The 27889-nt window shown below is 48.6% G+C and overlaps 4 protein-coding genes and 1 long non-coding RNA gene across 6 annotated transcripts; 1 reads left to right on the forward strand and 4 right to left on the reverse strand.

Moving 5' to 3' along the window:
* Positions 1–6708: 6708 nt before the first annotated feature.
* LOC120711225 lies at positions 6709–8748 on the reverse strand. The gene is made up of 3 exons (XM_039996688.1): positions 7984–8748; positions 7793–7911; positions 6709–7593 (listed from the first exon to the last, which is right to left on the reverse strand). Exons 2-3 carry the CDS (start codon positions 7795–7797, stop codon positions 6855–6857), a joined length of 744 nt encoding a protein of 247 aa, XP_039852622.1. The 5' UTR covers positions 7798–7911; positions 7984–8748; the 3' UTR covers positions 6709–6854.
* Positions 8749–8808: 60 nt separating this feature from the next.
* Positions 8809–10652, reverse strand: LOC120711227. The gene is made up of 2 exons (XM_039996690.1): positions 10400–10652; positions 8809–10200 (listed from the first exon to the last, which is right to left on the reverse strand). Exon 2 carries the CDS (start codon positions 9663–9665, stop codon positions 8955–8957), a length of 711 nt encoding a protein of 236 aa, XP_039852624.1. The 5' UTR covers positions 9666–10200; positions 10400–10652; the 3' UTR covers positions 8809–8954.
* Positions 10653–11989: 1337 nt separating this feature from the next.
* LOC120711226 lies at positions 11990–13787 on the reverse strand. The gene has a single exon (XM_039996689.1). The coding sequence runs from the start codon at positions 12848–12850 to the stop codon at positions 12134–12136; it is 717 nt and encodes a 238-aa protein (XP_039852623.1). The 5' UTR covers positions 12851–13787; the 3' UTR covers positions 11990–12133.
* Positions 13788–15546: 1759 nt separating this feature from the next.
* Positions 15547–27777, reverse strand: LOC120711224. Of its 2 annotated transcripts, none has more exons than XM_039996686.1 (4): positions 27525–27777; positions 17539–17828; positions 16613–17423; positions 15547–15870 (listed from the first exon to the last, which is right to left on the reverse strand). In XM_039996686.1, the coding sequence occupies exons 3-4, from the start codon at positions 17242–17244 to the stop codon at positions 15708–15710; spliced, it is 795 nt and encodes a 264-aa protein (XP_039852620.1). In that variant the 5' UTR covers positions 17245–17423; positions 17539–17828; positions 27525–27777; the 3' UTR covers positions 15547–15707. The 2 variants fall into 2 exon arrangements, with proteins under 2 accessions (XP_039852620.1, XP_039852621.1); XM_039996687.1 differs by lacking the exon at positions 27525–27777 and having other exon boundaries at positions 16613–17288; positions 17371–17423; positions 17539–17840.
* LOC120711231 lies at positions 17720–26604 on the forward strand. The gene is made up of 2 exons (XR_005690212.1): positions 17720–17855; positions 26296–26604. It is a non-coding gene; the product is annotated as an uncharacterized LOC120711231 (long non-coding RNA).
* Positions 27778–27889: the final 112 nt, after the last annotated feature.

Here is a 27889-nt window from a genome sequence, read left to right on the forward strand (position 1 = left end):
TCTTGAAAAGAGCGATCTGACCGGTGCTTGTCGGCTTGAATTTTCATACGATGTTGGGCTCGCTGCAGATGCTGCTGGATTAAACTGGTCATCAGTTTCTTTTCCTGAACCCAAACAGAGACATCAGACGGGGAGCGCTGAGCTGAATGGAGACCCAGGCTGCGAGGGGTGTAGCCATACAGAGCTTCGAATGGGGAGTAACCAGTTTCAGAATGAGTGGAAGTGTTGTACCAGTATTCAGCTGAACTCAACCAGTCCATCCACTTTGATGGGCAAGCATGAACGAAACAGCGAAGATATGTCTCGAGGCATTGGTTAACGCGCTCGGTTTGACCGTCTGTCTGAGGGTGGTAACTCGTGCTCATACGTAGAGAGACCTTGACCAGTTTGAAGAGTTCTTGCCAAAATGTGCTTGTGAAGATCCTGTCACGGTCGGAGACAATGGAGTCCGGAAGGTCATGCAGCTTGTAAATGTTATCAAAGAAGACGTTGGCAATATCAGCAGCTGTGAAAGGGTGTGATAAGGCCAGAAAGTGACTGTATTTGGTGAATTTGTCAACTACTACCAGGATACAGTTTTTGCCCTTGGACTTAGGTAATCCTTCGATAAAGTCCATGGAAATAATTTGCCACGCCGATGAAGGGACTGGAAGTGGCTGAAGGAGGCCTGGGTACTTGGAACGGTCTGGTTTAGCTTGTTGGCAAGTGGAGCAACCGGCCACAAATGCTTTAATGTCAGATTTCATGGCCTTCTAGGCAAACAACTGCTTGGCCCGGCGGTAGGTTACAGGAAAACCTGAATGACCACCTGAAGGAGCATCATGTAATGCTGACAATATTTGAGCTTGCAAGTTTCTGTTGTTGCCGAGCCAGATCCTTTTTTTGTATCGAAGAAGACCTTCTTGAATAGTAAAATGAGGGACAGCTGAAGGATCTATGGTCAATTTGGACAACAACAATTGAGCTTCTTCATCCTGATTGTAGCCTTGAATGATTGCCGAAGTCCAAGACGGGGCACAAGAGGACATAGCGTGCAGGACTGGTGCAGAATCATGTGGGCGCCGGGATAGAGCATCGGCCACACGATTTTCGGAGCCTTGCTTGTATACTATCTTGTATTGCAGACCCAGTAATTTAGTGAACACCCGCTGTTGCCAAGGAGTGTTGAGGCGCTGATCAGTTAGGTGAGTCAATCTGCGTTGATCAGTGAAGATAATGAACTCTGCATGTTGCAGGTAGGAGCGCACTGCTCAACTGCAAGGAGAATGGCTAGATACTCCTTCTCGTATGTAGAAAGGCCTGCTGTCTTGGGACCGAGCGGTTTGCTGATGTATGCAAGAGGGTGACCAGACTGTATGAGAACAGCGCCGACACCATTGGCACAGGCGTCAGTCTCCAAGCAAAACGGCTTGCTAAAGTCCGGATTGGCAAGACCAGGTGCCGAGCTAAGAGCATACTTAAGAGTATCGAAAGCGGCTTGGTGATCAGGTGTCCAGACAAAGATGGAGTGCTTCTTCAGAAGATCAGTGAGGGGGCGAGCAATAATGGCAAAATGTCTGACAAACTTCCGATAATAGCCCGCCAAACCGAGGAAACTCCGCAGCTCTTTGGTATTGGCAGGGGTAGGCCACGAGACCATGTCTTCCACCTTTCTGGAGTCTGTTGAGATTCCTTCGGCGCTGATGATATGTCCAAGGTAAGAAATCTGCCGCTGTGCAAAAGTACATTTGGACAGTTTAACTTGCCATTGGTCTCGTGCGAGGAACTGAAAAACTGCACGAAGGTGGGAAAGATGCTCTTCAAAAGAACCACTGTACACCAATATGTCATCGAAGAAAACCAGAACACATGTCCTCAACAAGGGCTTGAGAGTGGAATTCATAGCACCTTGGAAAGAAGCGGGGGCTCCACAAAGGCCGAAAGACATAACCTTAAACTTGAAGTGGCCAAAATGAGTTTGGAAGGCTGTTTTGTACTCTTTGCCGGCCTTCATTCTGATTTGATGAAAACCAGAATTGAGGTCAAGGGTTGAAAACCAAGAAGCCCCGGCCAATTCATCGACCAGCTCATCGAAAATGGGTATAGGGAACTTGCCACGGACAGTTAGTGCATTGAGGTAGCGGTAATCCACACAAGGACGCCATGTCCCATCCTTTTTCTTAACCAACAGCAGTGGTGACGAAAAGGGATTGCTGCTTGGCTGGATTAGGCCCTTGTCCAGCATATCTTGTATCTGTTTTTCAATTTCGTCCTTGAGAGCCGGCGGGTATCGGTAGGGGCGGATATAGACTGGTTTGGCGCCCGCCACTAAGGGAATTGAGTGATCACAATCCCGAGCCGGAGGTAACCCACTGACTGGAGCAAAAACTGAGGAAAATTCAGTGAGCAAGGCTGAAACAGAAGGGTGGACTGAAGAAGCTATCTCCTCTAGCTGATCAGGTACTGAAATACTGCAGAGCTGAACAATTGTATCAACAGGCACCTGAGGCAAGAGACCCTGGAGTAATACAGTGGAATTACCATATGGAATTGACATCCACTTCAGCTTCCAATGAACCTTCATGGGGCTGAAAGACTCAAGCCAATCCATACCCAAAATCAAGTCAAAATGTTGAAGGGGAGAACCCGCAAATCAGAGGAGAAATTGAAGTCCTGAATTGACCAAGAAGCCCCAGGTAAGTGAGCAGCACACTGCATAATATCCCCATTGGCAACCTGGATGCTGATGGTGCTGGGTAGAAACTGAACCCCAGGCAACTTGTCAGCAATGTGAGAACTGAGGAATGAATGTGAGCTCCCCGAGTCCACTAAAATGAGCAGGTGATGATTTGAATAGTGCCCTGAAAGCGCATTGTTCGGGGGCCTTCAGTGCCACCAAATGCCTCCTGACACAAAGCAAGAAACAGCTGCGCATCCTTGACTGATCCACCCTGATAAGAAGATAGCTCGGCATCAATAGAGTCAATGTTACCATCGGCGTACGAGATCAAGTCCATCAGCTCTTGCACAACATGAAGTTGCACCGTCGGGGCACACTGATGGCCAGGACGCCATCGCTCGGCGCATCTGTCACAGAGACCGTGAGCACGGCGGTAAGCCTTCAGTGCTGCGAACTTGTCGGCTGGAGGCTTCCCAGGATCCGGAGCAACGGGCTTGGCGTTAGCCGGAGGGTGCAGTCGATCGGCAGCAGGAGGTGCCGGTAAAGGTAAGGGCGCCCGCGGAGGTGGAGGCTTCCACTGAAAACCAGCATCAGGTCGACGGGAATCCCGCTTGAACGCTGGCCCGACCACTTCTTCCTGCAACAAGGCAAGGGAGTAGGCAGTATCCAGAGAAGAAGGGCGCTGAACAAGCACAATGGAACGGATATTATCACATAAGCCATCCATGAAACGAATAGTGTAGTACATAGGATCCGTGGAGTGCTCGTAGGCAATAAGCTGATCCACCAATTCAGAAAACCGTTCTACATAATCAGCAACAGTACTAGTTTGGCGAATATGGTAAAGCTGTCTAATCAAGGATTCCTGCTGGTCTCTACCGAAGCGCTCGAGTAACAGAGAGGAAAATTCAGACCACGAGGATTGCTTCAGACGCTTGGCCACAGACTGGGACCAACGTGCGGCCGGACCATCTAACTGATTCAAGGCCAGACGAACCCAATAACTAGAATCAACAGAATACATCTCGAAATAATCCTCACACCTAGAGATCCAGAGTTTGGGATTTTCGCCATCGAATCGATGGAAATGTAATTTGGGTAACTTGCCCAGCATGGGGTTGTCAACCAGATGAACCATGGTTCGTGGAGGGAATGGGTGGGGGAAGGGGATGAGATAACGCACCCTTGACCGGGACGTGGGTGTGGATCAGCACGGATCCGAACCCCTCATCCCGGTATTGATGTTCAACGCGGTGCCCAGCGGGGCTGTCGGCGCCGGTAGGAGCAGGTGAACGCTCCGTCGCTGAGTGCGGAGATGGGAAGATGGGAGGCTCCTGGACCACGCGCTCGCGGAGGGAGCGGTCCCAGAAGCGGGTGACCTTGCCGAGCTCGAGCTTCACGTCGTCGACGGTGGCCTCGATGCGGGGGCGCCATTCATCGAACACCTGAGCCGCATCCTCCAAGCGGTCAAGCCGGGCGCCCTGAGAGTGCTCGAGGTCGAGGAACCAGCGGTCCCACTTCTCGTCGTGCTCGGAGAAGCCCTTGCGGAGCTCGTCGGAGAACCGCTGCTGCATCTCGTCTAGGATGATCTTGACAGCGGGATCCATGGCGCCCAGGCGACGCTGAAAGCGAGTGAAGTGCTCGTGGGCCGGTAGGGAATCCAGTGCTCAAACCCGACCTACTATCCTAAGCGGCGCGAATTTGGGTGGTCGCCGGCGCAAGAAGAGCTAACCGGCGATATGCAGGGTCGCCGCCGACTGGGAGTCGGTAGGCGAGGCTTGGACGCCGAGATCGGAACGATGCACGGCGGCGCGGACCAGGTCGAATCGGGCGAGCGGAAGAAGATGAGCAGAACAGCGGGATGCCGAGGAACGAGGGAATCTAATACCAGAATGTTAGGGTCCAAGATATTTCAGCTAGAATTGAGGAAGAGAAGTTCAGGGATAATAGAGCAGGGGAGGTCGGAGGACGGATTCATTCATGGAGGATGTCTTTTCTGTTTTTCTCGTACATGCCGAAGCCTTCCTCTGCTTGGCTACTTGTAGACGAAGCGAACAGCTCGCTAGCAACAGAACGCACAACTCACTCACGTCTCTTACACGGGCCGATTCCATTCCGGGCCCGACACACGCACGCTGGGGACCCTGGGCCGAGAGGAGCGGCGAGGCCCAGTGGGAGTCGATGTAGCGTTGACCTTGTCGACGGTGGTAACACAAAGCCTCAGCTCCGCTCTCAAGATCAACAGCGTCTAACTCCAACTCCATTGCTCCTCCCTACACACAACTCTGCTCTTCTGGAAAGTCTTTGAGACCTGATACCATTTGCTAGATCTCGACGTTGCAATTTGCCTCGTCAACAGATGCAGTGAGGACTCTACCATGGAGACAGCAACCTCCCTGGCTTCAGACAACAGCTTGACCACCTTGCAGCTTTCCTGATCAACTGCAGCGAATTTCTTGGTGATCTTCTTGAACTGTTTCTGGGCCTTCTTCACCAATCGGATGTGGGACTGGATCATGACTTGGACAGCTGCATCATCTCCTCTCTTGAGAACCAGCTGCATCTCCAGGATATTTTCCTTGAGCTCTCCAAAGCTCTCTTGCATGGTGTTGCAGAGATCAAGCAAGACAAGTGAGTGTTCCAGCTCTTGCTCCACGGCTTTCATCTGCCATGTAATTTTGCTGCTGGGTAAGCATGCAAGCTCTCCGATGTAGTTGTAGATGTCTCCAAGCTTTCTGAAACCATTGCACATGGTTCCAGTGGTGACAGATGATGAGGAAATTGTTGCCTTCATGCTCTGGATCTGCTCATAAACATCGATTTCATTGGAGTGAGGGCTGGAAGATATGCTAGCAGATCTAATGTGGTAAGCCATCTTGGTAGTGGAAATTGTATTGCTCTTTTGTTCTCTAGAAATGTAGAAGAGAAGAGAGCAAATGCGCAACTGCTTCAATGGTGTCGACTGGGCTATAGTTAGCCTCTTTATATAACCAAACAAGATGGAGAGATAGGCATCATTCATGGTATCGACAACAGGAATCTCATTTATGGGAGGTGCTGTGATACTGAAACAACACCACCTATCTGCACGACAAGCTGATGCTTTTTGTTTGCTTGTTTGTTTAGGTAAGAGGCAAATTGGTGTGCACGAGTGCCTAGTTTGAAGTTACATCCAGATCATGACATTGGTGAGGCAAGCTATGCAATGAGAGGTTAAGAGCTGGCCCTGATGCTTGTTGCTGAATGCTGGTGGAGGAGGCAGCAGTTGACTTCATTGGTCATGCAGTCATGCCTGCTAGACTGTCGCCTGGTTCTGAAGAATCCTCGTGCAGCATCGCTGGCATGTTCAAGTTTTTTGTTTAATTGCAGCGTGTAGCATCTTTGGCAATCTCAAGGTGATTCACGTACGTGTTGCATAATTTTGTGGTTCCTGTTGTCAGCAACAATAATCATAAAAATAAAGCTAGTGGATATGTTATCTCTATCAGTGTCATGTAAGTTATCTGGTTGCTAAACACTTGCCTCCACAAATTTACTATGCATAATTCAAATATTAATTTTGTCTGAAAGACTCACGTAAATAAGAAAAATGAGGGGGGAAGATCCAACATTTTATTGTGACTGTTCAGGTTATAAGGACCGAGATGAACTGTTTTCATAATAAACTGAAGTACATAGAATCCTTTCCTGAGATAATACAACATTAACAGATACATCCATATTTATTTTCCAAGGGCTTCAACACTAAATAGTAACTATGAAGTCAACCCTTATGCTGGCATGTTTTAGATATGGAGAACATGATCCACTGTATAAGGATCTTGTGCTTGCTGTTGAGGCACATCTCATGTGAATAAGAATATCACAACCAACTCATTTTCTAATACTAATTGTGAATACAGAACAACCTTTATTTCTGTAACTGTGTAATGATGCTGAGAAACACCATCTAAAATTTATTAACTGTTTGGATTCCCTTTATAAGATGCAAAAAAATTAGGCAAACAGAAACTAACTAAAATTCTTCACAAGAGAAAGACAACAGGAAATGGATCAAAAACTTTGCTTCTCAATCATGCAATTTTCTATACACTTCCTCTCATATATATGTACATCAAAAATTTGGTTCTAGATCAGCGGATCCAATAAAAGGCGGATGGTAATCGCAGGGGGCCAGAATTGTTGTATGATCTGTCTACAAGCTAAGAGTGTTCAGAAGAGAAACTCTGCTCTGGATCAATGTCCTGAACAAAGCCCCAACTCCGCTCTCAAGATCAACAATGTCCAGCTCCAACCCTTGCAATTGCTCCTCCTCGCATACAACTCTCTTCTTTTGGAAAGACTTGGAGACGAGTGACCACTTGCTAGAACTGGGCATCACAATTTGCTTTGAGAGGAGATTCAATGTCAATTCGAGGACCGACACGGCAATCTCTCTCGCTTCAGCGATCAGCTTGATCACCCTGCATCCTTCCATGTCAGAAGCAGTCTTCTTGTTGATCTTCTTGAACAGCTTCTGCGCCCTCTTGGCTGAGCGTGCGTAGCACTGAACCCTGGACTGAAGAGCCAGATCATCTCCTCTCTTGAGAGCCAACTGCATCTCTTGGACGATGGTCTTGAGCTCCACAAAGCTCTCTTGCACGGCGTTGCAGAGGTCAAGCAGGGCGAGGGAGCGCTCGAGCTCCTCCTCCACCGCCTTCCTCTGGCTGCTGGGCAAGCATGTGAGCATCTCATCGATGCGGCTGTAGATGCTCCCGAGCTTGCTCAGACCACCAACCATGGTCTCGATGCTCGCTGAAGGCGAGGAGACGGCTGCCTTCAGGCTCTGCAGCTGCTCCTCAACATTGGTCTCGTTGGAGCGAGGGCTCGAAGGCACGCTCGCGGATCTCAGGTGGTAGGCCATCCTTGGAATTGATGAAAGCTTTGTGAAGCTTCTGAAAGAGGGAGAGAAGACAGGATCAAAGGGAAGCTGCTGCAATGGTGTCTTCCGGGTTTCAGCTTCCTTCTTTATATAGTGAAAGAGGTGAGGCAATTGTGCTGAACTAGTAGACAAGAAGAATCATTCTCATGTGTAATCAAGTGAAAGAGGTGGAGGCAATTGGTCAGCTGAACCAGCAGACAGCAGGAATCAACCTCATGTGTGATCAACTGCTGGAACGCTGCAACTGAAGCCACCACCCAAGAATCACCTCGCTCAATGAGCTCACTCAATTACGAGGCTGTCATGTCTGCATTATGGCTAGCAATCTCGCCTGCACGGGTGAAGGGGAGTCAGGGTTAGCATCTGATTTAGATCGTGAGTTGGATTAATCAAAGTATCAAACCTGCAAGCTGCCGGTGGAGGAACGAACAGCTAGTTGGCTCGCATCCAGCTCCAGGTTCCCAAGCAATACGATCCGGCGGATCAATGAGACGCGTGCCGTGTCCCAGCTGCATTTGGTGATCGCTGCAGCAAAGCATCCTCGATCATCCCCGTGTTCATGCAATTCTGTTAGCTCCTGAATGATTGAACTTGCAATCGCGCTGTCATGTCGCGGTTAGCAGCAGCAGCAGCATCGAGTGCATACGTTATGTATTGGTGCCTTGTAGCTATCTGGTTGCTAAATACTTGCCTATGCTAATTTACAATGCATCAGCCAAGTTAAAGTTTTATCTGAAAGAACCATAATAATATGATAAATATAAAATGAAATATCCATCAATTTATTTTGGTAGGTCTGGTTATACTGATAGATTAGCCATATTGACAAATAAACTAAAGTAGACAGTATAATTTCCTGAGAAAAAAAAAGAAGTGTTGGTAACAACAATGTCAACTCTCGTAATTTGGAGCTGGCATGTTTTAGCTGTGGAAAGCAAGATCCACTGTATCAGGATCTTGTGCTTGCTGTTGAGGCACATCCACATGTGAACCAGAACATCATGACCAGCTCGTAAGTTTTTTTTTCCAGTCAACCAACTCATTAGTTAACAATTAACAACCTGTATTCCTATAACAGCGTTGAGTAAATCCATCCAACTCATTTATTATTTGGTGCCCTTTATATGATTTAAAGAGGATAGGAATCACAAGCAGGAATGAACAGCATAAACTTAGTCACAAGAGAAATATGAACAACAACAACAACAACAACAACAACAACAGGAAATGGACCAAAACTTTGCCTCTCAATTGAATAATTTTCTGTACACTTCATCTCATATCTATGTACATCAAAAATTTGCTTGCGTGATCAGCTAATCCTCTAAAAGGCGGATGCTAATCACAGGGGGTTAGAGTTGTTGTATGATCTGTCTACAAGCTAAGAGTGTTCAGAAGAGAAACTCTGCTCTGGATCAATGTCCTGAACAAAGTCTCAACTCCACCCTCAAGATCAACAATGTCCAACTCCAACTCCTGCAATTGCTCCTCGCACACAACTCTCTTCTTTTGCAATGCCTTGGAGACAAGTGACCACTTGCTAGAACTCGGCATCATAAATTGCTTGGACAGGAGGTTCACTGTCGATTCAAGAGTTGCCATGCCAATCTCTCTTGCTTCAGCAAGCAGCTTGATCACCCTGCATCCTTCAATGTCAGAAGAAGCCTTGTTGCTGATCTTCTTGCACTGCTTCTGCACCTTCTTGGCTAAGCGGGCGTAAGACTGAACCTTGACCTGAACAGACGCATCATCTCCCCTTTTAAGAGCCAGTTGCATCTCCTGGACACTGGCCTTGAGGTCCGCAAAGCTCTCTTGCATGGCATTGCAGAGGTCAAGTACAACGAGAGAGCGGTCGAGCTCCTCCTCCACTGCCTTCCTCTGCCCACGCTGGCTGCTGGGCAAGCATGTGAGCCCATCGATGCTGTTGTAGATGCTCCCGATCTTGCTCAGACCATCAACCATGGTTTCGATGGTCGCTGACGGTGAGCAGACGGTCAACTTGAGGCCCTGAAGCTGTTCCTCGATGCTGGCTTTGTTGGAGCGAGGGCTTGAGGGCACGCTCACAGATCTCTGGTGGCGGGCCATGCTTGGTAATGGAAGAAGCTGTGAAGCCTCTTTTTGCTGGAAATGGAGGAGAAGGCAAGATGCTGCAATGTTGTGTTCCGGACTCCGTCTTCCTTCTTTTATATAGTGAAAGATGAAAGAGGTGGAGGCAATTGGTCAGCTGAACCAGCAGACAACAAGAATCATTCTCATGTGCAATCAAGTGCTCATGCGCTGCAACCGAAGAATCAGCACATCGCTCATTGAGCTCGATTACGAGGCTGTCATGTCTGCACAATGGCTAGCAATCTCGCTTGCACGGGTGAAGGGGCGTCGAGATTAGCATCTGATCCAGATCGTGAGATGGATTAATCAAATCTGCAAGTTGCCGGTGGATGGACGAACAGGAACAGCTAGTTGACTTCGCCCATCTCCAGCTCCTGGTTCCAAAGCAAGCCACGTTCCATCACCCGATGCCGATCTGGTGGATCGACGACAGTAGGCGACGTCCATGTCCCAGCTGTTCATCTCTGCGTTGTGCTCTAGTGTCCTCATTCATCCACGTGTTCCTGCGATTCTGCACCTCTGAATGATTAGATTGCAAAATCGATCTGTCATATCGCGATTAGCAGCAGCGACGAATTTGCTCGAGCGTGTAAGCGCACGCTCACAATGGATAAAATCTGTTTTTTTTTAGGGAAACAAAACGGGGGAAAAAGAAGAAGAGAGAGAGAGCATTTGGTAATGGAAGGTGGAGGACTGGAGGCAGGACTGACCAGATCGTCGCCTTAGCGTAATGCTCGGTTGCGGCGACTGAGAACGGCGGCAACCACCCGACGAGTTCTGCGGCGAACCCGAACAACAGCGGCGGCCCTGGGGGGTCTTCCCGCCGGATGTGGTGACCTTGCCGCTAAATGCCTCTCCATCCAGAAAAGGGTCGGCGGAAGCCTCCGCCTGCACCGCTCCCGCTCCCGCTCCCGTCGCCGGCGACCGGAGGGGAGCGTCGCGGCCGCGAGAATGTGATTGGTTCTTGACTACATATTTTACAGCTTGCCCCTTCATTTGGATCGATATTAATAATTTCCATCCTAAATTTACATAAACCCTCGTTTTGGGACCGAAATTTTTTAAAATGGGTCCTCTTTTGCGCCTGGCTTTTTCCATGCTCTTTCTTCCCTCTGTCGCCCTCATCCCCATCCGCCGCTGGTGACATGGACTTGCTGGAGGTCTGCCTTCGGTCTTGGAAAGGTATATCCCACGTGACCTTCTGTGTGCTTTCCTCCGCCAAATCATGCACCATTGCGTCCTTGTTCCGGGCGGGGGCCGCGCGCCTAGGTGTGGACCCTTTTTTTTATAACAGTACATGTATTATACGATAAGGAACACGTACATCCGCACCGTGCAGGTACACGAACCCACTGGAAGGTTACAGAGGGGTTACAGAGGGGGACAGCTGTCCCAACTTTTTGCACAAAAGACCCTAACAAAAAATAAATTACAACGAGGTCCACTAGATCTTCTGCGCCTCCTGACCGCCACCGCCGTCGTCCTCCTCCATCGACGTTGAAGCCATGGCCGGAGAAAGAGGCTGACAGCAGCACCACCGAAGCTAGCAGAAACCCCATCGCACACTGGCTTTGGGAAGAACCGCAATAGATGAACTCCATGAAGGAACCTCGGTCGGGGACGCACCCGGGCTTCCGTAGCCATGGATCAGTGCTTCACGCCGACGAGCAGCAAGAAAGAAGCACCGAACCATCCACCTCGACGCCCACGAACCCACAGCCTTCCCTCTGCGAAACTCAACCGACGCACGAACCGCCGGAGAGCAACTTCCAAGAAAGAGGTCAACAAGAACGGAGAACGAACCTGCTGCCGCAAGCCGCCGCCCCGAATCAAGAGACCCCTCCCTAAAAGGCCTCTCACCGGCGCGGAAGCGAACGCCAGCGAAGCGGAGACAAGGCTGGAGGGACTTATTCCACGGCTGCACCGCCGCTAGGTGTGGACCCTTGGACGGGAGCCCCCCCCCCCACCCCACACACACACCCCAACCGCGCTCTACACAACCGGCCGTCTGGAACGGGATCCACGCCGTGAAGCTCCTTCAGGACTGTGGAGGTAAAGATTACACAGTTCGAATTGCTAGGATTTGGATGCTTTCTGCAGCTTTTGCTTACTGCTTGCGTCCTGTGAAATGATACAGCCGACATCTGTTTGGGAGATTGCTGCAGTTGGTAGCACACCGATGCTGCATATCTTCGTTTCATTTCCTAAACTTGCTTCGTTGGAGGAAACACGGCAAAGTGTTCTCCGAAGTGTAACATTTTTTTGCAAAAACAAGAAATCGAATACAACATCAGGAAATGGACCAGAAACTTTGCTTCAGAATTGAGTAGTTTTTTCTGTACACTTTGTGTCATATATACATCAAAAATTTGTTTCATGATCAGCAGATCCTCTAAAAGGCGGATGCTAATCGCAGGGGCGTCAGACTTGGTTGCATGATCTATCTAGAAGCTAAGAGTATTCAGAAGAGAAACTCTGCTCTGGATCAATGTCCTGAACAAAGCCTCAACTCCGCTCTCAAGATCAACAATGTCCAGCTCCAACTCCTGCAATTGCTCCTCCTCACACACAACTCTCCTCTTCTGGAATGTCTTGGAGACAAGAGACCACTTGCTAGAACTCGGCACAATTTGCTTCATCAAGAGACATGATGACATTTCTAGCATGGAGATGGCAATCTCTCTGGCTTCAGACAATAGCTTGATGATCCTGCAGTTTTCGTGATCAGCTGCAGTGGACTTCTTGCTGATCTTCTTGAATTGTTTCTGCGCTTTCTTGGCCAACCTGATGTAGGAATGGTTCATGACTTGGACTCCTGCATCTTCTCCTCTCTTGAGAGCCATCTGCATGTTCATGATGGTTGTCTTGAGCTCTCCAAAGCTCTCTTGCATGGTGTTGCAAAGATCGAGCAAGACAAGTGAGTGCTCCAGCTCTTGCTCTACTGCTCCCCTCTGTCTTGTAACTTGGCTGCTGGGTAAGCACGCGAGCTCAGCAATGCAGTTGTAGACTTCTCCAAGATTTCTGAAACCATCACACATAGTTTCAATGGTCACAGACGATGAGGAGACTGTTCTCTTCACGCTTTGGAGCTTCTCATCGACATCAATTTGGTTGGAGCGAGGACTGGAGGGCAAGCTAGCAGATCTGAGGTGGTAAGCCATGGCTGTAGTGGAAGATGAAGTGCTTTGTTTTCCTCTAAGAATGGAGGAGAAGAGAGCAGAAGAGAAACTGTAGTGATGGTGTATTCTTGGCTCTGGTTTGCCTCTATATATAATGGAACTAGCCAAAGAAGTGGCATCTCTGACCTTGCAGACATCAAGAATCTCATTGATAATGAGGTTCCGTGCTACTGCAACAAAGCATCATATCTCCATGACAAGATGAGGCATTTTTTTTTGTTATGGTCATCATATCTTGTCTCGATTAGCAGGGGCAAAAGCATTTGCACGGGTGCGTTGTTTAATGTTAAGTTTGGATCATGAGATCATCATTAAGCTTTCCATGGAGGCTAGTCTGGTCGATGCGTGTTATGCTAGCAAGGAACATTGACTTCATAATCCATGATTCTTCATGTGGAACAATTAGAATTTGAATTTTACAATTTCAGGATGATCCACATGCTGTCCAAATTTATTATGCATTGGGTCTGACCAAATCGCATCACCATGTTCCAAGTATTGGCAGCAAGAATCAGCAGGGCAGCTTACTCTAGTGCTGGTCAGTGTCATATGTGTCCTGTATGTTATTCGACCTGTCTGAAGCAGTGGAGCTGGCAGGCTGTCAGTTATTGGAAGCAGGATTCACTTTGTATGGATCTTCCGCATGTTGTTGAGCCACATCCCATCTATGATTTGCAAATACAAACATGAACTTGTACTAACTACTTTCACAATGCTAATAATGATTAACATCTACTGAGGAAATTACTTTTGCCCTGACCATACTCCTAAAGAAGCCCCTGATTTCAGATGATTTTGAACTGTTTAACTGCTATCCATGTAAAGTTATGGAAAAATTAACAAAGACTAATGACACGAAATAGATCGGAACTTGCTTTTTTAATTGAGTGCTTTTCTGTACACTTTCTCTCATATATACATCAAAATTGTTTCAATGATCAGCAGGTCTTATAAAATGCAGATGCCAATCGCAGGGAGTCAGACTTGTTGTATGATCTGTCTACAAGCTACGAGTGTTTAGAAGAAAAACTCTGCTCTGGATCAATGTCCTGAACAAAGCTTCAACTCCGCTCTCAAGATCAACAATGTCCAACTCCAACTCCTGCAATTGCTCCTCACACACAATTCTTCTCTTCTGGAATGTCTTGGAGACAAGAGGCCACTTGCTGTAACTCGACACTGCAATTTGCTTCGTCAAGAGACATGACGATGTTTCCAGCATGTAGATAGCAATATCTCTGGCTTCAGACAACAGCTTAGTTACCCTGCCTTTTTCCTGATCAACTGCAATGGTCTTCTTGCACCTCTTGAACTGTTTCTGCGCTTTCTTCGCCAATCGGATGTAGCACTGGATTATGACTTGAACAGCTGCATCATGTCCTCTCTTGAGAGCCATCTGCGTGTCAATGATGCTTTCCTTGAGCTCCCCAAAGCTCTCTTGCATGGCATTGCAGAGCAAGACAAGTGAGCGCTCCAGCTCTTGCTCCACTGCTTTCCTCTGCTGTGTAACTTGGCTGCTGTGTAAGCATGCGAACTCACCAATGCAGTTGTAGACTTCTCCAAGCTTTTTGAAACCATCGCAAATGGTTCCAGTGGTAATAGATGATGATAAAGTTGTTGTCTTTACACTCTGTAGCTGCTCATCGACATCAATTTCGTTGGAGCAAGGGCTAGAAGGAGCGCTAGCTGATCAGAGGTGGTAAGCCCATAGTAGTACTGGAAATTTTGGTGCTCTTCAGTTCTCTAGAAATGTAAGAGAAGAGGGCAGACAGGAAACCAGGTTATGGCTTGCCTCTTCTTTATATAATCCAACAAGGTGAAGAAATGGCATCGTTGACAGTATCGACAGCAAGAATCTCATTGATAAAGGGTGCGGTGCTGCTGCAACAAAACCACCTATCTGCACGACAAGCTGATGATTTTTCTTTTGTTGTTGTTCAGGTAAGCGGCAAATTGGTGTGCACGAGTGTCTAGTTTAATGCTGGATCCAGAAATGGACACCGATGAGTAAGCTACACAATGGAATATGATGAGCTGTGCCGATGCTGGTTGCTACTTGCTGGTGGAGGCAGCAGTTGACTTCACTTCATGGCTGCTGAATCATCATGTGGCACCTTTGGCAATCTCGAAAGAATCCTCATGCTACCAAATTTGCTGTTGTCCTGACGATTTCATTATTATAATCAGGATCATCACGTTGTCAGGTTCCACTAATCAGCAACAGGAATCATCAAGAAAATTGATCCTAGTGCATACGTGCCCTGCTCTAACACTTATTTAATGGAGATTGTTTTCTAAGATTATAATTTCCTGAGAAATACAACTCTAAAAGAACTATTGCTCCGTTGCACAGGATTCAACGCCCTTGTAATAATAGTTTAGGTACTGGCTTCTTGGAAGTTGCATGTTTTAGCTATGGAGAGCAAGATCCAACCTATAAGGATCTTGTGCCTGCTGTTGAGGCACATCTCATGTGAACAGGAATTTTATTACCAACTCATTTTCTGTACTAATGATGTGTATTTTCTATAACAGTGCAATCACGTTAAACGAAGCCCCTCAAGATTCTTTATATTGTTTATCTTCCTTTATATGCTCTAAAATTAAATGTATAGACAACATGGGTATTGGGCAATTGCAAACAAAGTAAAAAATCTTCACAGGAGAAAGAAGAAAGGTGAAATGCAACAGGAAATAGACCAGAAACTTTGCTTCTCAGTCAAGTAATTTTCTGTACACTTTCCCTCGTGTATATATACAGCCAAAAAATTTTGGGTGATCAGCAAACTCTCTAAAAGTCGGATGCTAATCGCAGGGTTAGGGTTGGTTTATGATGGATCTACAGGCTCAGAGTATTCAGAAGAGAGACTCTGCACTGGATCAACCTCCTGAACAAAGTCTCAACTCCGCTCTCAAGATCAACAATGTCCAACTCCAACATCTGCAATTGCTCCTCCTCACACACAACCCTCTTCTTCTGGAACGCCTTGGATACAAGAGACCTGTTGGGGATTGGACCTTCGGGTCAAGCCCTCACCCTCGGAAATGCTCCCTAACTCGTTTGCAGGGCCCCAACAAGAGAAAGCCAAGCATACCCGAAGGTATCGGATGAACACTCAGAAGTGCAAGCTCAAAGACCATGACCTTCGGAGGCGAAGGATATCACCTTCTTTAGGCCGAAGGTGACGGATGGCTGCCCAGAGGCGCAAGCGCAAAGACCAATACCTTCGGTTACGAAGGGTATAACCTTCGTCGGGCCGAAGGTGACGAACGGTGGTTGCTCAGAAGTACAAGTTCGAAGACCAGGACCTTCACGAAAGGAATCAACTTCGGGAACGAAGGTGACGACTGATCGCTCGTTGATGGAACCTTCACGACTGTGACTCCCGGAGGTCCCCGAAGGAAGTGAAAACCTTCGTCGGTTGTAGTGTGTGTGAAACGTTAATATGTGAGAAGGTCGGATTTATACACCTCTCGAATACGTGAGAAGGTTGGATTTGTACACCTCTCACCTTGTAATTTTACCCCGAAGCCGGCTGAAAGTGAGCTGTAAATGAGTTGGGAGGGGGCAATTTAGGAAAACCTGGCCGAGGGCTAGGGGTATAAATAGCCCCCTCTCTCCACAGTGTAAAGGGTTGAATTTTCTGGTTATTACTGAAGAATTTAGTTCCTACTTTCGCTGCCATTTTCATACTGTTCATGCTCCCTGTCTGGACGTCTAAGAAGGTAAGATCCCAACAAGACCACTTGCCAGAACTTGGCATTGCAACTTGCTTCAACAGGACTTGCAGTGTTGATTCGAGGATCACAATAGTGATCTCTCTTGCTTCAGACAACAGTTTGACCACCCTGCCTCCTTCAATGTAAGAAGCAGCCTTGCAGTTGATCTTCTTGAACTGCTTCTGTGCCTTCTTGGCTGCACGGGAGTAAGACTGAACCCTGGCCTGAACAGCCACATCGTCTCCTCTTTTAAGAGCCAACTCCATCTCCTGAACACTAGTCTTGAGCTCCGCAAAGCTCTCTTGCATGGCATTGCAGAGATCGAGCAGGACGAGAGAGCACTCAAGCTCCTCCTCGGCAGCCTTCCTCTGCCTGCTGGGCAAGCAAGTGAGCTTGTTGATGCAGCTGTAGATGCTCCCCAGTTTAGTCAGACTGTCGCTCATGGTTTGGACAGTTGCGGAAGGCAACGCAATGGTTGCCTTCAGGCTCTGTAGCTGTTCCTCGACACTGGTTTCATTGGAGCGAGGGCTAGAAGGTGCACTCGTGGACCTCAGATGGTAGGCCATGGTTGCAATAGAAGCCGTGAAGCGTCTTTTCGCTGGAACAAGCGAAGGCAAGCTGCTACTGCTTTGCTGCAATGGTGTCTTTCTGGCCATGGTTTCCTCTTTATATAACGATAGATGGTGAAGCAATTGAAGAGCTGAACCAGCAGACAACAAGAATCATTCTCATGTGTAATCAGGTTGTGAGCTGCAACAGAAGACACTGCCCAAGAAGCATACTTAATTGAGCTTGATTATGATGCTGTCATGTCTGTCTTATTGGCGACAATCACCTGCATGGGTGAAGAGCATCAAGATTAGAACCACAGCATCAGATCCGGAATATGATGGATTAATTAAGAAGCAAGTTGCTGGTGGATGAGTGAGCAGCATGTTGACTTTGCTCACCTCCAGCGTTCCAGCTCCAGGCTCCCAGGCAAGCCGTGTGTTATCATCTGATTCTGATCTGAACACAGAGTGATTTTGCTCATGCCATGTCTTGGATCTCTATTGGCTCGCAGGTGCAGTCTCCTCGATGTTTCTCCAATTTTCTAGTGCATTGGGTGCAGGTGTGCGGCTCCTGGCTAACCACCTTACCGCGCTGTCATGTTCAGACTGCCAGCAGCAAAGAATCTGCTCAAGATCATGCAATGTATTGTATGCAAGCTTTCCGCAGATCTCCAACCCTTCAAGACATTCTGAGAAAAATTCAAGCTCTTATTAAGGTGAGGAATGTTGAGTACTCTATCCTACTTGTGATGAGTGAATTGTCAACCGTGCGGTGTGATCGTGCGCTTGGTCTTTGGATTGCAGATACACGGGCGTCGAGTGTCGACGGGAAACTGCCGTGGAGGTGCTGTGTCCGATGGACCGTGCGGTGGACGGCGGTGAAGGGCAGCCGGGACCGGAGCTCGGACCGGGCGGCAGCTGTGGCGTCCACCCCTGGATCGAGGGCGCAAGCGGCGACGGAAGGCGGGTTTCTTGGTTTGCGCCACAAAACCAAGGAGGCGGACGGCGGTCGAAGACGTCAAATCGTGGAGGCACGGGCGTCGGTCTCGGGACTGACGGAGACGACGGGCGTCGACGGCGTCTAGGGCCTCGCTGCGGGCGAGGAGGTGACGGGCGTCGGGCGGCGTCTAGGGCCGTCAGAAGGCCGAGGCGGGAACGGCGTCTAGGGCCACGGCGTGGAGGCGGGAATCTTCCCGCGCGTGAGGTTTTGGCGGTTTTCTCAAAACCGGCCATCTACCCGGGTTTCGCGGACCCTCCAAAACCGCGGACCTGATCTTCATCAAGATGACGGCATCGCGGAGAAGAATTCGTTTCGAAGAAAGAACCTCGGCCGTCGGATGAGATCGTGTACAGGGGGTGCTGCAGGCCAACCGGCCTGACCGGTCCCTGGCACCGGTCTGACCGGTATAACCAACCGGTCTGACCGGTCCAGCGTACCGGTCTGACCGGTCCCGCGGGTATAAATACCCCTTCACTTGTGTTAGGTTAATTGCGGCTTTTGTAATCAGTTTGTGAACTCTTCTGTTCTCCAGGCCGCCGCCCCTGTGTCTCCCTCCCTCTGTTCTTCTCTTTAGAGTAGAATTTGATTATGGTTTTGTGAGACTTTGTATTGGATTTGATTGAGAAAGAAGGCCCCATCCTCCTTGTGCCCTCTGGGCTTTTGAATCGATCCAATCTCGTCGTTTTTGTGCCCGTTTGTGATGGATTTTGGTTTCGTTTTTGGTGCACACGATTGCGACGGTTCCATGAGCTCTTTGTAGTGGTTCCTCTGCTTCTAGCCTCGTGCCAAACCTTCTAGAATCGCTAGCTCTTCAGAATTGGAGTTTTTGAGAAAACCCCAATCCTTCTTGATCTCTCCTCGAATTCTCAAGATTTGTTGATCTTTAGGACGAGATCTCTTAGGGATATGTTCACGGGGTAGGGGCGAAGCTATCTCCCAAGTTTCATCGATTTTCGTGGTCGTTTGGTTGAGGTTCATTGTTTGAATCCAAGTTTTCGGGGGTTTTTCTGGGTGCCACCGGTCAGACCGGTAGGCAAGACCGGTCAGACCGGTCTGCTAGTTTTTGAACAGCCGCGACCAGTCAGACCGGTCCAGTGCACCGGTCAGACCGGTCCTGGCAGATCAGTTCTGCGGTTTCTCTCGATTCGCTTCCGATTTGCTTCGTGTTTTCGCTCGCTCGTTCGAGGCCTTTTGTGTTGGTTTAGCTTTTCAATAGCTATTCCAAACTTTAGTCAGAACGCTTGAGGGCATGGGTGATTTTCGGGATATAGGCCGACGATTCAAATTTTGAAGAAATTTTGATCGGCTCCCATTCACCCCCCCCTCTGGTCGCCGGCTTCGGTCCCTCAATTGGTATCAGAGCTCGGTTGAGGTTTTCAGTACCTTAACCGGTTCGAAAACCACTCGGCGACCATGGCGAGTCTTGGTAAGATCCCGGTGTTTTCCGGCGAGGACTATGCCTACTGGAAGGTTCGCATGAGAGCCTTCCTGCAGAACATGGGAGCCGATGTCTGGGAGATTAGCACGAACCAGCTTTACGAGGTGCTTGCTGTTCGGACCACACCTCTCCAGGTGACCCAGCACGAGGCTAACGCCAAGGCCGTTAATGCCTTGTTCGCTGCGTTTCTCGTGCGGAGTTCTCACGCGTCCAGGGTTTTCAGGAAGCCCACAAGATTTGGACGTGCCTTGAGAACTATCACGAGGGGACACCTCAGGTGAAGGCTAGACTGTTCGAGACTCACCGGCGTGACTACGAGAACTTCACACAGGAGCCGGGTGAGAGCATTGACTTGATGTTCAGTCGTTTTCAGTCGATTGTGAACAAAGTCAATGCGAACAGATCTGCTGGTGCCCTTGAGTACACAGAGCACGAGAAGGCTCTCAAGTTGCTCTACGCACTTGACCGCTCTATGTGGGATCTCAAGGTGAACACGATCATTGAGTCTGCAGGCTATGAGACTCTGACCGTGAACGAGCTTTTCAGCAAGCTCAAGGCCACGAAGGTGTATAATCAGACACGAGCCAAGCTCAATGGTACCCCTCCTTCCAAGAGCATCGCTTTTGTGACTGGCCCAGGTGGTGGATCGAGCTCTAACGCTAACTCTGCTCTTGGCTTTTCTCTTGCCTCTTTGCCTTCTGTTTCAGATGAGCAGCTGGAGACGCTGGGCGACGACGACTTGTGCCTCCTCATCAGCAAGTTCCAGCGCGTCTACCACAACAGGCAGAGGAAAAAGAACCCCGGGTGCTACAACTGCGGCGATCTGAACCACTTCATCGCCGATTGCCCCAAGAAGTCTGGCGGTGGCCAGAACAACTCCTTCGACTACTACCGCCACCGCGACCGCGGCGAGGGAGGCTCCAACAAGGAGCGTCGGCGCCACAAGCACCGCAGTCGTGACCGGGGAGGACGTTTCGACAAGGAGTCGCTCAAGAAGCGCTTCCAGTACAAGGCCAAGAAGCGGGAGAAGGCCTTCCTGGCGCAGCTCAGCAACCTCGACAAGAGCTCCGACACCGACCGCTCTTCTTCACCGACCTCCGACGACGACGACAAGAAGAAGAAGCGGGACAAGGAAGCCACCGGCTTCATCGGCCTTTGCTTAGCGGCCGGTCGGCGCAAGAGCTTCTGCACCATGGCGGGCGAAGCCGATGGTGCTTGTGCGTCTTCGGGTGGACATGCTACACCGACGCACTCCGGCTCTTCTCCTGGATCCGAGAGCGATTCAGAGGTAAACTCCACAATCGACCTGCTTGATACAGAGGTTAGGGAGTTGTACGCCGCTCTCGACAGCCAGAAGAGGCTGCTTAAGGAAGCAGCTAGAGAGCGTAGAAAGCTTAGGGCTGAGCTGGCTTGTGCTAGGGAGAAATCTAGTGAGGATGAGTGCGCTGGCTGCATATCTCACATGAATAATTTTGTTGCTCTCCGTGCCAAGCATGATGAGAACGTTGCGAACTTAGATGTTGCTAAGAGTTCGCTTTCTGACGTGTCTCACGAGCTAGCCAAGGCCAAGCATGAGCTTGAACTTGTCAAGGACGCTCCCATTGTTAGTGATGTGCTTGAATGCGATGAGTGTCCTATCTTCAAGTCTGATCTAGCTTCTTTGCAGTCCAAGTTTGCTACTGTTGTTTGTGAACTAGAGGAGTTTAGATCTAGGCCTGCTCTGCTTGGCGCTTGTAAGCTTTGTCCCACGCTTAGGTCGGAGCTAGAGGAGAAGAACGCTTTGATCAAGTCTTTTGGAAAAACTAAGGTCGTAGAGTCTAGCCCACCAATTGACTGCTCTGTTTGCCCTGGTTTGATATCTGATTTGAATAATCTTGCGGTAGAGAAAGCCAACTTGGAGAATGAGAATACATACCTTAGGGCGATTCTGAGTTGGGTTTCTAGCAGTGAGCCGCAGTTGGGCATGATGATTAAGCAGTTCAAGCGTGGTGATGGGTTTGGGGTCGGTTATACATACACGAAGTCAGACTTTGACAGGTTGTATGGTAAGATTGGCAAGGCTGCTGGAAACGCTGCTAGCACGAGCACGCAGCCTTCGCTTGTTGACCCCGCGGATGGTGTGCTTAAAGAACCACCGAAAGCACCTCCGCAGAAGCAGGTTTGGGTTCCAAAGCCCAATGAGCTGAGGAATCCCCTCGACACGCTCCCTGCTGCCACAGCCCAGGTTGCCCAGAAGAAGAGAGCTGCTCCTCCCCGTCCGCAGGCTAGGCCTCCACCTCCCAAGCGTGAGGTGAGGTACCACTGCGAGTTCTGTGATAGGGAAGGTCACCTGGAGGAGTTTTGCTTCAGGAGGAAGCGGGCTGTGAGGAGAGAGCAGGAGAGACGGAACGCGGACATGTACTCTGCTCGGGTGCATGGTCCTTCTCAGCGTGGTGGTAGGCAAGATGCTAGGGCGCGCCGTGTAGGTGGAGGTCAGGGAGACGGTGGTGGTTACCGTGCTCCAGCGGGTGGTTGCTTTGCCGGCCGTGCTCCTGGTCGTTTTCAGTACGGCTATGGACCACGTGACCGAGGCTTTGGAGGAGGTTTTGAGGCTCCACACTTTCCTCCCGGTGGTGATCGTCAGCCTCGCAGTAGACGGGACAGGGGATACGCTTTACCTGACTTTGGTTACCCTTCTGTAGAGCAGATGGCTCGTCACTGGTTTGCTTCTCACTTTGCTAACCCCAGTGTCGAGACGTTTGCTCCTCCTTTGTTTCGATGGTGATGCAGGTTGGAGGCCTGGAGAACAAGTGCTCCATGGATCTTGGCCTTATGCAGGTTTGATCAAGACTTGATGGTTCTCCAAGGCTGATGGATAGCCCATGATGGCTGTTGTATCCTCTGTACATTTGAGTTTGTCTTTTGAGTTCTTTGTACATTGTCTGCGTGTGACATGTTGTAGATTCTACATCTCTACTTGTTTTGCTTGCTAGGTCTGTGCTTGTGCTATGGAGGACTAGGCACTCTGTATGCTAGTTTTTGTGATTTTCATATTGTCATGATTCTTGCTAGCTCAGGGTGTGTGCTTTGTGCAGTTTCCTATGCTTGTGTAGCTTTTGCTTCTTAGTTCTAGTTGCTAGCTCAAGTATCTCCTTCGTATCGTCTAGCTACATTGGTTCTTGCTATTGAGTGCCTTTAGACTTTTCTAGGAATATCTTCTGTCTTGATATGTTCTAGAGTGTCTTTTGGTATACTTTTGCATGTAGCTTGACTAACACCTAATCGTTTGCTTGAGTTTTGCTCTGGATCTTTGGTGTTTGCTATTTTCTTGTGTCCTAGCTTCTCTTGTGCTAGGTATCACTTGTTGAGGGGGAGCTCTACCTCAGGTGCCGATGATGATCCGGAGTTACTGCGCCGGCTGCAGGCTCCGGCCCCTTCTGTTTTGACTACCTCAGCTCAGGAGGACGATCCAGTACCACTACTTCCACTTCGATCGTTCACCTCTACAAGAACCTGTTCGAGCAGAAGATGGACCCGCTGAGGATGCAGGGGAGGTGACCTCGAGCTTGCTATGCTCTAGGTCCAGCGGGATCTTCATCGAGGTATGTAAGTGTTTGACTTGTACGATTTATTCCCAGGATAGACTTGTGGTTTTCTGATTGTTACCTTTTCGTGGTACTAAGTTGGATCCATTCTGGTCTAGTCATGTGTGTTTTTGAGCCGTTGTATTTGCTGAATTCTTCAGTTGCTTAGCTTTTGACTTTTTTTTGTCTTTCTCTTAAGTTTTAGCTTGGTTAGTTGCTTTGTGCATATGCATTGTACATATTTGCATTTTGCATTGTCTCACTTGCACTAGCATTCTTGTATACATTGCTATGATCTTCTAGTGCCTGCTAGTGTGAGTTGATAAACTTGATCATGTATAGCTTACTCCATTGTGTATATGACATCATCTGAGTTAAGCTATTTTGATTTGAAAATATGAAAACATGATCACCCTGTCTTGGCTACTAGCATGTTAGGGCGTGTTGATATGCTTTGCTATCTTATTTATGCTAGTGTAGCTTTTTGTTCAGCAATTCATACTTGAAATGATCTAAATCTGATAAAATGGCTTGAACTGTTCTTGAAATGGATTGAAAAGATCCAGGTAGGATTGCTTGTCGCACTGATCGAGCTTTCGGGACGGCTCACTTTGCACTTGTGAGAACCCGGGCAAGACTGTGCATGACTGAAACGAGTGCCTTAAGCTTCTGATTGTCTTTGGCATAGGCTTGGTCTCGTTGCTAAGTAAAGCATGACAATCTTTCAACCCCTGGCATTAAGAATTGATTGCTATAAATTTGATTGAAAAATGAATGTTGGCAACTTGTTTTGGCTGGTTTGGCTCACCAGTATGAGTTTGAGTAGCACTGCTTTCCATTCCCTACTTGTTAGTGCTAGATCTTGGGTGATGCTTTTATTTCTCCTAAACTGAACTTGCCTAGCTCTAGACTGATTTGATATACCTTGTTGAGCTAGATGCAGGTCCTGTTTATGGATGCACACGTGCTTGTGACTAGATATTGCTCATATCCTTGTATCCCTGAATGCTTTCACTTACACCTCCTACATTGCATTCATTGCATAGCATCTGTTCAGGGGGAGTCTCAGCTTCAGGGGGAGCTTTAGGTCTTTTTAGCCTTGATGTGTGCATGTGCCAACAAGGGAAAGAATTTTGGGAGAAGTGATCGAACAAGGGGGAGACTTGTTTTATTTTTGAAAAACTTGTTGTGCACAGGGCCTTGAGAGTGCATCATTTTTTTAAGAGAGTTGCACTTGTGAGAGGAAAAAGTTTTGCTTTGGGAGTTTCTACTCTGTTTGCCTCCTGGTTTCCCCTCCGCTTTCAGCATGACTGCGTCGAGCGTTACCTCTGTCTTTGAAAAGTCATGTTTTGGCTTTTGATCGATTGCGTCGAGTCGTTGCCCTTGTCTTAGGGGATGGATCTCTGCTTGAGTAAGTGACTGTTTCTGCTTTTCTGAGCTTTGTGTCACTTGTTTGAGTTCTTCACTTTCTGTTTCTTTTTATCTCTTCTCTGCTTTCAGGTGGTGTGTTGACAATGCACTCATCAAGGGGCAGATTGAGGAATGTTGAATACTCTATCCTACTTGTGATGAGTGAATTGTCAACCGTGCGGTGTGATCGTGCGCTTGGTCTTTGGATTGCAGGTACACGGGCGTCGAGTGTCGACGGGGAGCTGCCGTGGAGGTGCTGTGGCCGATGGACCGTGCGGTGGACGGCGGTGAAGGGCAGCCGGGACCGGAGCTCGGACCGGGCGCCAGCTGTGGCGTCCACTCCTGGATCGAGGGCGCAAGCGGCGACGGAATGCGGGTTTTTTGGTTTGCGCCACAAAACCAAGGAGGCGGATGGCGGTCGAAGACGCCAAGTCGTGGAGGCACGGGCGTCGGTCTCGGGACTGACGGAGGCGACGTGTGTCGACGGAGTCTAGGGCCTCGCTGCGGGCGAGGAGGTGACGGGCGTCGGGCGGCGTCTAGGGCCGTCAGAAGGCCGAAGCGGGAACGGCGTCTAGGGCCACGGCGTGGAGGCGGGAATCTTCCCGCGCGTGAGGTTTTGGCGGTTTTCTCAAAACCGGCCAACTACCCGGGTTTCGCGGACCCTCCAAAACCGCGGACCTGATCTTCATCAAGATGGCGGCATCGCGGAGAAGACTTCGTTTCGAAAAAAGAACCTCGGCCGTCCGATGAGATCGTGTACAGGGGGTGCTGCAGGCCAACCGGTCTGACCGGTCCCTGGCACCGGTCTGACCGGTATAACCAACCAGTCTGACCGGTCCCGCGGGTATAAATACCCCTTCACTTGTGTTAGGTTAATTGCGGCTTTTGTAATCAGTTCGTGAACTCTTCTGTTCTCCAGGCCGCCGCCTCTGTGTCTCCCTCCCTCTGTTCTTCTCTTTAGAGTAGAATTTGATTATGGTTTTGTGAGACTTTGTATTTGATTTGATTGGGAAAGGAGGCCCCATCCTCCTTGTGCCCTCTGGGCTTTTGAATCGATCCAATCTCGTCGTTTTTGTGCCCGTTTGTGATGGATTTTGGTTTCGTTTTTGGTGCACACGATTGCGATGGTTCCATGAGCTCTTTGTAGTGGTTCCTCTGCTTCTAGTCTCGTGCCAAACCTTCTGGAATCGATAGCTCTTCAGAATTGGAGTTCTTGAGTTTTTGAGAAAACCCCAATCCTTCTTGATCTCTCCTCGAATTCTCAAGATTTGTTGATCTTTAGGACGAGATCTCTTAGGGATATGTTCACGGGGTAGGGGCGAAGCTATCCCCCAAGTTTCATCGATTTTCGTGGTCGTTTGGTTGAGATTCATCGTTTGAATCCACGTTTCCGGGGGTTTTCTGGGTGCCACCGGTCAGACCGGTAGGCAAGACCGGTCAGACCGGTTTGCTAGTTTTTGAACAGCCGCGACCGGTCAGACCGGTCCAGTGCACCGGTCAGACCGGTTCTGGCAGATCAGTTCTGCGGTTTCTCTCGATTCGCTTCCGATTTGCTTCGCGTTTTCGCTCGCTCGTTCGAGGCCTTTTGTGTTGGTTTAGCTTTTCAATAGCTATTCCAAACTTTGGTCAGAACGCTTGAGGGCATGGGTGATTTTCGGGATATAGGCCGACGATTCAAATTTTGAAGAAATTTTGATCAGCTCCCATTCACCCCCCTCTGGTCGTCGGCTTCGATCCCTCGTAAGGGAAACAAGAGTTGGAAAAAGAAAAGGAGAAAAGAAGTCGTCAGTTGTTGTGTCGGTTTAACCCACTTGTTGTCCCTCAACTTTATGGGCCGAAATGTTTCTGCTTTCTGAAGGGGCAAGCAAACAAGTCCATGGGCTCATGTTTAGCAAGGGGAGATTGCAAGAGCAGCTCCTCACTGTCAAATTTCAACAGATACTTTCCAAACAAGGGTGCACCATAGTACCATAACAGGTTCTAGTTAACTAGATGGTACTTTCTTTGTGTCTCCCTTACTCTAACAACAACTGATAAAGGACAAGATGCACTTACCTCCCTCCAATATAGGTGGTGGACAAACTGATATCTGAAATCAAAGATAGTCACCTCTTGAACAGGGGAATCTGTCTGCTCCCCACCCCCAATGATGGGAGGTATTCTGGTGCTCCACCTGCTTATCTTCTTATCTCCAGCACGAACTAGGCTTAGACTTTATTTTGTTTTCACTAGGTTCCGGTCACTTTTTTTTTTTGAACATTCTGAAACTGATTGGAATTCCCAAGTATTTAGGACGGTGAGCACCACACTCATAGGTAAATATTACCTCAAGTTGCATTTGATTTCCTAAGGCATCAACTATGCAGAATATTTCACTAGAAAATTTATCTTCACTTCAGATATTCAATAGCTCTCCAAATCATTTTGTACAAAGAAATTGTATGATAGACATACTTGCATACAAAATGGCAAGTCACTCATCTATCAAATGTGGGATTAAACCCTTCGAATGCCCACAAGCGTGTATTTTAAATCAAGATTGCTAAAGAACCTGCAGCTAGATTATAAGGGGAAAAAAAAGGATCATTGACCGCGTTAACTGAATCCCTTTTGAGTTTCAAGTCAGAACCTTCTCATAAATAATTTTGCACATTTCCTCCTCTGATGCCAGACATTAAGGCATATTTGGTAAAACAGTCAGTATGTTTCTTTTCATGCTGTTTTTATGTGCACCGAAATCTCACCTCTGTTTCAGTTGATCAGTTCAATACATCGTCCAATCTCAGTTCACTCACTTCAAATTTGTCTGAAGCCTAATCTTTTCTTAGGCACTTGTGATCACAAATTTCATCAAACTGTGGACACTTTCAGTCTTCGTAAACATATGTTTCTGAATCCCGAGTATCACGGGAAGATGCAGCTCTGAAATGAAAAGGCAAATCCAGGGCAAATGGAAAGGGGGAGATGGGCTCACCAGATATTCCTCGCTGTCCTCGTAAGGCAGCGGCATCGGCATTGGCGGCGGTTGCGCCTTTGAGGAGTCCGTCCTGTGTAGCCTCGGCCTCCGCTGGCGTGCTCCGAAAACTCCGGTGAAGAGCTGGAACAACGAGACGGCGTGATGCCGGAGACGCTCTCCATCTGGAAAATGGCGGCGGGAGCCTCCGCCCTCCGCCTCCACTCAGTCCGATGTTCCCGCCGGCGGCGGCGACAGAAAGATAGAGAGCTGATGTGGACTCGGTCGACCATTTTTGCAAATTGGCCCCTGTTTTGGATAGTTACTATTCTCCATGATCTTTTTTTTTTGCAGAAAACCCTTAAGTAGGATAAATTATCTGCAAA

Source organism: Panicum virgatum, chromosome 6K (assembly GCF_016808335.1).
Source record: "Panicum virgatum strain AP13 chromosome 6K, P.virgatum_v5, whole genome shotgun sequence".
NCBI classification, from domain to species: domain Eukaryota; kingdom Viridiplantae; phylum Streptophyta; class Magnoliopsida; order Poales; family Poaceae; genus Panicum; species Panicum virgatum.

Excerpts from the sequence above, each read along its gene's own strand:
- LOC120711227 (XM_039996690.1), bottom strand. The coding sequence starts at position 9,665 with ATGGCCCGCCACCAGAGATCTGTGAGCGTGCCCTCAAGCCCTCGCTCC.
- LOC120711226 (XM_039996689.1), bottom strand. The coding sequence starts at position 12,850 with ATGGCTTACCACCTCAGATCTGCTAGCTTGCCCTCCAGTCCTCGCTCC.
- LOC120711224 (XM_039996686.1), bottom strand. The coding sequence starts at position 17,244 with ATGGCCAGAAAGACACCATTGCAGCAAAGCAGTAGCAGCTTGCCTTCG. Across the intron at positions 15,871-16,612 it reads ATGCCAAGTTCTGGCAAGTG|GTCTCTTGTATCCAAGGCGT; the intron begins GTCTTGTTGGGA and ends AATCCCCAACAG.